Genomic DNA, 7440 nt, shown 5'->3' on the forward strand with positions numbered 1-7440 from the left:
TGGGTTATCAATAAAATATACCAAAAAGTACATTAGATACAAATCTACCACATATATATATATATATAAAATAGGCGGTGGCTACAGTGCTGAACAGTACACCGTGTATTAATTATGAACAGCACACGGTATAACCACTTGCAGCACACAATATGCGTTAATATAATAATACAATAATGAACTAATTACACATAATATATTTTCACACAGCACATACAACAGTTGATTTTAGCATATAACATATTCTCGTGCAACACATTATGAACAAACAACACATGTTGTTTGTAGTTAAAGACATGTATTGTTTCTGTATTTTACATTTGTTGATTTAGAAAATCAGCACAGCGTTGATCCGTAATCCTTCCCATAAAACAGAGTTACACAACATACTAATATTTTATACAATATTCGATGTTTGTTATATTTTCCTATGCTATATATAATATTTTCACAATTGGGGCAATGAGCATCCTAACAGGATATATAATTTTATATATATATATATACATATTAACCTCTAATAACTAACCTCTTTCTCTCTCTCTCTCTCTCTCTATATATATATATATATGTATAAATCTAGGGATCTGAAACAATGCAAAAAAGGTGGTTCCGTTAGAATTGTCTGCTTCGATTCAGGCAGGCATTGCCATCGCCATTGCCATTGCAGCAGCAGCAGCAGCAGCCTAGCAAGCTAGCTACAATAAATCACTATCCCAATTATATATCAATTAATTAAATAAATATATATATTAACATATATAAATGTAGACAAACAAGATACAGGCACCCATCATCAATTTCCTATAAATTAACTCTCCATCACCTTTCAAATGTGGGAGTGATCATCTTTACTACAAAACCTAAGAAAGAAAGAAAGAAAAGGAATCAGCTACCCACCTACCTACCTACCTACCTATAACCCTACCCCCCCCCCTCCCCCCACCCCCATACATCCACCCTTGTTCTTCTTCCTCCATCAATTCAATTCAATTCAGTTCAGTTCAATTCAATTCCAGCTGCATGCATGCACACACATATGGGGACCAAACTACCTCTACATATATACATATATTACAAAAGGGAAGAATGGGGCCTTTATGGTGCCCTTCAGCCTTCCACACTCACCCTTTTTAAATAAATAAATATTAATAATACGATGGAAACTTACGGCTACTATTTTTTTTTTTAACGTGTACCGAAGAAATTTCAAATTGAATACAATAGCCTGCAAATTATGTCAGATGAATATGCCACTTTAAGCTATCGAAAAAAATACTAGTATAATTCAAACTAGTGATCTCACCATTATCAACAACCTCCATACTGCACCAACTCAGTCATCCCTTACAATTCCTCTTTTTTTTTTTTTTTTTTAATTTGGTAGGTAAAAGCAAGCTAAGGGTTTGTTTCTTTTGACACAAAACTTCAGTTTCTTTTGACATCCTATTGTACATTATTTTAATACCAAATTGAAATTAATTTTTTTTTCAAACTCATCAAAATGTATCAACCTACATAATATATTTGGGGTGTGTTTGTTTGGGGGTTTGAATTTTGAGTTGGGATTTGAATAGTAAAAATTTTGAATTTGAATAGTTGTATGATGTGATATAAATAGGTGATGATGTGATGTTTTGAATGTAAAATTGATTTTTAGTATAATATAAAAAATGAAAAATAGGTGTTTGATTTGATGTTTTTGGGAGGAAAATTTTGGATGAATAGTGGAATTTAATCCAAATCCATCAAACGAACACACCCTTGAATTAATCATAAAAGTTGAATTAATTTCACTGTCGCCATCTCCATATATATGTATATACGTTGAATATTGTCTCACATGGCTAAATGTGTAGAAACTCTCCTAATATATAAGGATGAATGACCACTCCACCACCTATCACCAATTGGTTTTAGATTGGATGTCAGAATTCCTTCTTAACAATATATATATATAGCTATACTGACTAAACAAAATATAAATAAATAAATAAAAAGGATAGATCCTTAGTGTAACGAATTTCTATTGAGTTTAATTAATATATAGATAGATATGTGTCAATATCAAATATAGCACATTTTTAGTATCTCTTGGAATATAAGATGGGTAATAATTAAGGTTGTGTTATTCAATGTGTTCCATATTCTACCACGCACACAGATATATATATATATGTATATGTATATATAGCTCTGTGATGATCATCTGCATGTTTTCTACAAAGCAGTAATATTCCCACAAGTTTTATGTATAACTGAACCAAAATATTAATTGTTGATTCCATCAATTCCCTGCAGCAAAAAATCAACATATATATATATATATATATATAATCTTTATTACAACTCTACTCTTCTCTTGTTCATTTTTAGTGTTTTTATTTAGTTGTGTTTTATACTTTTTCATTTTTTATTTTAGGTAAAATAGTTGTTAATTTAACAGCTATGCTCAGTTAGTTATTATTTAAAAATTTTTATTATTTCATTTTTTATAAAAAATATTATTTTATCTCACAATCAGGTTGATACAAATCCTATTCAAATCAAAATTTTAAAAAATACCCTATACACACCTAATTTTTACAAAACAATTGAGAAATAAATAGTAACACACACCAATTATTATTATTATTATTATTATTATTATTAAAGTTTCACATGTTGAATAAAAGGAAAGCTGACACAAAGAGCTGGATTAGTACACAAGATAGGGTTTGTAGTAGTAAAGCATGCATTTTATTTAAATTAAATAATAAGTATGAGTACTTTGGAATTGATATATACTTATATTTCAATCCCTCTTTTTTAATTAATTTTACTTCATAAACCTTCATTATTCATAGATAAATGTATTTACATAAATACAGATATATAGGGTTGGAAGTATATGCCAAATATGACAAAGTTTAACAATCAACACTACAAAAAAAATAATATATGTGTAACGGAATTCCGTTCCTAAAGTTCACGTAGCTAACGTAATTTCATTCCTATTTTCGTCTCTAATGTCATTAGTAACGGAAAAAATAGATTTAGACACAAAAAAAAATTGTTACAAAAATGATTTTTTCTTGTAGTGCAAATTCTTTACAAATTATTATTGATCATCTTCAACAATAATTATAAAATTCTTGTACATGACAACTAACGTTATTTGAAAAATATATATATATTTACAAAATAATATTCCCTTCATCATTGATATTTATGCCTATATACCTATTTGATTGAAAAATAGTTTCCTATTATATTTATATTTTTAATAAAATAGAAAAAGTAATATTTTTTTAATCACAAATAAAAAAAATAGATATAAATTTTTAAATGAATGAGAAAATGTTAAACTAGTAAAAAATATAACAAATGAAATATACTGGCAAGTGTGATAATTAATCTACTAGACTAGGGCTCCCTTCTTTTGGTTTTGGTTTCAATAAATTTAATACACGTACAATATTTTCTTTAACAAAAATCATATCTAAATTACTAAACCAAAAATCAAAATTAAAAATAAAATAAAATAAATCAAACTCCAGAAAAAAGCACATCCAAAATTGCTTCTTTTTTTTTTTTTTTTTTTTTTTTTTTCTAATTACCATCACACACACAGTAAATATAGACATTAATAATATTATTGCATCTTTGCTTGTAGTAACAAATATCTATCTACTAATATCATACATATAGATATATATATATATATATATATTTCCACACAGTACTTTTTTTTTAAAGTCTTAAGACTAAAGATTAATTTAAATATACTCTACAGACCATTCACATTATTATATTTTTCTAAAACTTATAAGAACAAATCATCCAATTTAAGTTTCCATTTTACTTTGATTCATTAACAGATTTGCATCCAGTTAATAATTTTTGTGTACCTTACGTTTGTCCGCAGCTTATCGGTGGAACACGCGCCATTTTCGTTGATTCGATCGCTGAAAATACACGGAGAATATCATCTAAATGTATATTTACTTTAAATAAATCTAATCAAATAAAAATTTGCTGAGTATTCTATGAAGTAATTCAAAATTGATACAATTTTTTTTATAGACAAGAAAACTAGTTGAAATATATATTATATGCACACATTTTATTTGAAATAATGCATCAATGATTATATATACATATATATATTTGATTTTTTTTTAATTTTTTTTTTCTGCAATGTATATTATATTATATGTAATCATTGAAAAAAGAATTAGAAGTTTGGTGAAATAATTGTACGTACATAACTTAATTATGCACGTCTTGTTTTGATATATATATATATATATATATATAATGCAAATTGTCAATATACACTGTAAAGCTTCGAAAATTGATGCCTAATAATTAATAAGTCAAAGTCACACCAAAATCATGTTTGATTCATTGAAAATCTTGACCATTTCTAACTCAATAAATCAAATGCACAAGTATTACAAATGACTTTTCCAAGAAAACTAATTACAAAAGTTAACATATATAATTGAAAAAAAATAATTTAATGTCACATTTCACTCAATCATTGAAAAAATAAAATAATTGTAACAATAAAATTAAAGATGAGTGTTTGTGTGGCTTTACCTTATGAAAGCTCTTGGGGAAGCGTCCGTACTGCAGGTAGAAACAGCAGCAATCTCACGACAACCTACGACAGATAATTAAAACAACACAGCAGTGACATCCAAAAAAAAAAATTAAAAAAAAAAAATCGACAGAAATTTTTGATTTGGATGTGTTCTTCCTCGAGAAAATAGAAGAAATATGTATCAAATAAAAGATGTGTAATAATTAATGGAGGCACAAATCGAATGGATAATTGACATTGTTGAGCAAATTAATTAAGCATAAAATAACGACAATGGACAAAATTTTCTTCGTCTATTAATAAAATAAATATATATATATAAATATTTACAGAGAGCACTCAAAAAATTCTAACACGTGGGTGAAGAATCCCGATATCGTCTCTTCAGATTCATAAGGAATCGTTTTGATCAATCCATGGATAGAGATAGAGATAATATTGGATAATTTAGTTACTGTGTGAAATCGTGACTTAACAGTTACCTCTGATTGATTTGGGGCTCGATAATGGCGATGTTGTCGGAGATATATATATATATGTATATGTATATGTATATGTATATGTATATATTTGTGTGTGTCGGCAGTCAGATGTCGAAGTCGAGAGACATGGAACCCTTGCCTTTATCGCCGTCGCTGTGGCGGCGGACGGAGGAGGAGGGGGAGGAGTAAAAATCGTGCTGCGGCGGAGCAAGGGGAAGACCGGCGGCGTCGTCGAATTCGCCGGAATCGGAAATTGGGCAGTCCATATTAACTCCGAATAGTCGGAGTCTCTTCGCCGCCGCCTTTCCTTGAACCACCGGCACGGCGTTGAACACCGCCGCCGTATGTCCGCCGCCGAATTCCGGTTGCTGTACGCTGCTTCCGGCGCCGCCGGATCTCAGGTAGAGGAAGGAGTTCGGCGAGCAAGGGTTTCCATTAACGACGAATCTACTGTCGTAGCCGTAATTAGGGCCTCCGGCGCCGCCGTGAAGAGGAGGCGGAGATTGCAGGAAATGCAATTGACTGGCGGCGGTTGTGGGGTGGAGGAATCTGGAATATTCCGGCGGCCGGGACGGCGGCGGGTGGACGAAAAGGGGAGCCCAGGGGCGGTGGAAGGAGATCTCGTAGGAGACCGGGAATGACGGAATCGGTGGTTGAATCTCCGGCGCGTCCGGGCGGCGGCGCCAGTCGATGAAAAGCCTGTCCTTGGAGAGTTCTCCGACGCCCCTCTGGAAGGAGACGATGTCGCCGGCGTCGAGCTTCTTCTCCTTGACGAAGCGGCTCCAGCCTTTGGTCATGACGTAGCTCTGGCTGCTGTTCCAGTAGGAGTACCGGAACCGCCATGGCTTCCCGTTCCGGTCCTCGAAGTTTAGCAGAAGTCCCTTCTCCTGCGTCGTCGAATCCAACGGAAAATATTTCTCGGCGTGCTGCTTCGGAATCACCAGCCGGTTCAGTTTTCCGACGTCGCTGGGGGTCACCACTTTGTCGAACATGTGCTCCCGCTCCACCGCAGCCACGGCGGCGGCGGCGGCGCTGTAATTGTTTTCGTCGTCTCCGGCGGTGGGGTAATTAATTGGGGGAAATTCTCCGGCGCCGTTAGAGGCCGGCGCCGCCGTCGACGACATTTCTTCATAAAACCCTGACATGAAATTCATGATTAATTTCAAAATTGGCGAAACTTAACCGATCTCTGACAGATCTGTGAAGAAGGAAGAGGAATTAATTGAAAAGCTCAACAGCTTCAGCTTCCCAATTCAATGCGAGAGCATCAATGGCTGCTGCCTAGATCCAAATCCAATTATTGATTTGAAATCAAACAAACAAACAAACACTACTACTGTTCTATTCCAAATCGATCGAAAAACTAGGGTTTGCAGAGATCGAAATCAAAGCTTCAATTACTGTGTGTCAGACGAATCAAACAATCTATTATCCCTCGACAGAAAAAAAAAAAACACAAAAATGGAAGACGAAACAAATCAAATTAAAGGATGGAAAGGGGAAGATGAGGGTTTTGGAAGAGCAATATTATTATGTGTGGCCATAAACTGTGCCTTTCTTCTGCTTGTTGTTGACCTTTGCCAAGCAGAAGAATGGATGAGAGAGATAGAGAGAGAGAGAGAGAGAGGGAGAGAGAAACTGACAGATAAAGAGAGAGAGAGAGAGTGAGAAGACACGATTCTAGCTAGAGTGAGAAACTAGAACAACCATCCTCTATGTATGCAAGTGTCTATCTATCTCTATAAATTACAGTAGCTGCTACTATATACTAGCATTCCAATAATTAATAAATATATATAATACTTTGATTCGTCGTATAGTTAAGGCCTTTTTCATTTCTATTTATATTTCGTCGTCTTCTTTCCACTCCTGTACACAAGGAGAGATTTTATACGTATCCTAGAACCTCCTAGGGTGGGGTGGGGTGGGGTGGGGTGCCTTTTATTACCTCTTCCTGGGTTCATGTGACCTTGTCCGATTCCTATATATACATATATGTATATACATATGTATATAACTATACAGTGAATTTGTCTAAATACTGCTTCTTAAACTAGAAATTATTGACAATGCTGTATTAGGGTACTGAAGAGAAGACTCCCACTGAATTATTTAATTAATTTCGAAATTAATTAATTAATTATACATATAATTAACAATATTATTTAAGATGAGGGACGACAATGAGTAGGGTATGAGTCGGATATAGGTGGACTCAAGACCCTATCCATATGTATATTATTGGACCCAAGATCCTACCTAAATCCTAATGTATTCGGAACCCGTATGTATCTGGACAATACTTGTAATGTACTCGTCGGACCCGTCAAATTCAAAAAAAATTTAATACAAACCTGACTCAACAGACTT

General features: G+C 33.3%; 1 protein-coding gene across 4 annotated transcripts; it reads right to left on the bottom strand.

The window, feature by feature from the left end:
* Nucleotides 1–275: 275 nt before the first annotated feature.
* LOC127263403 (B3 domain-containing protein Os03g0120900-like) lies at nt 276–6810 on the bottom strand. 4 transcript variants are annotated; one of them, XM_051292414.1, is made up of 4 exons: nt 5071–6810; nt 4585–4648; nt 3891–3947; nt 278–694 (listed from the first exon to the last, which is right to left on the bottom strand). In XM_051292414.1, exon 1 carries the CDS (start codon nt 6222–6224, stop codon nt 5175–5177), a length of 1050 nt encoding a protein of 349 aa, XP_051148371.1. In that variant the 5' UTR covers nt 6225–6810; the 3' UTR covers nt 278–694; nt 3891–3947; nt 4585–4648; nt 5071–5174. The 4 variants fall into 4 exon arrangements, with proteins under 4 accessions (XP_051148370.1, XP_051148368.1, XP_051148371.1 ...); XM_051292412.1 differs by having other exon boundaries at nt 280–698; XM_051292413.1 differs by having other exon boundaries at nt 276–694; nt 4585–6810.
* Between the last annotated feature and the right edge of the window lie 630 nt (nt 6811–7440).

Source organism: Andrographis paniculata, unplaced genomic scaffold (genome assembly GCF_009805555.1).
Source record: "Andrographis paniculata isolate CXL003 unplaced genomic scaffold, ASM980555v1 Contig69END, whole genome shotgun sequence".
In the NCBI taxonomy this organism is placed as follows: domain Eukaryota; kingdom Viridiplantae; phylum Streptophyta; class Magnoliopsida; order Lamiales; family Acanthaceae; genus Andrographis; species Andrographis paniculata.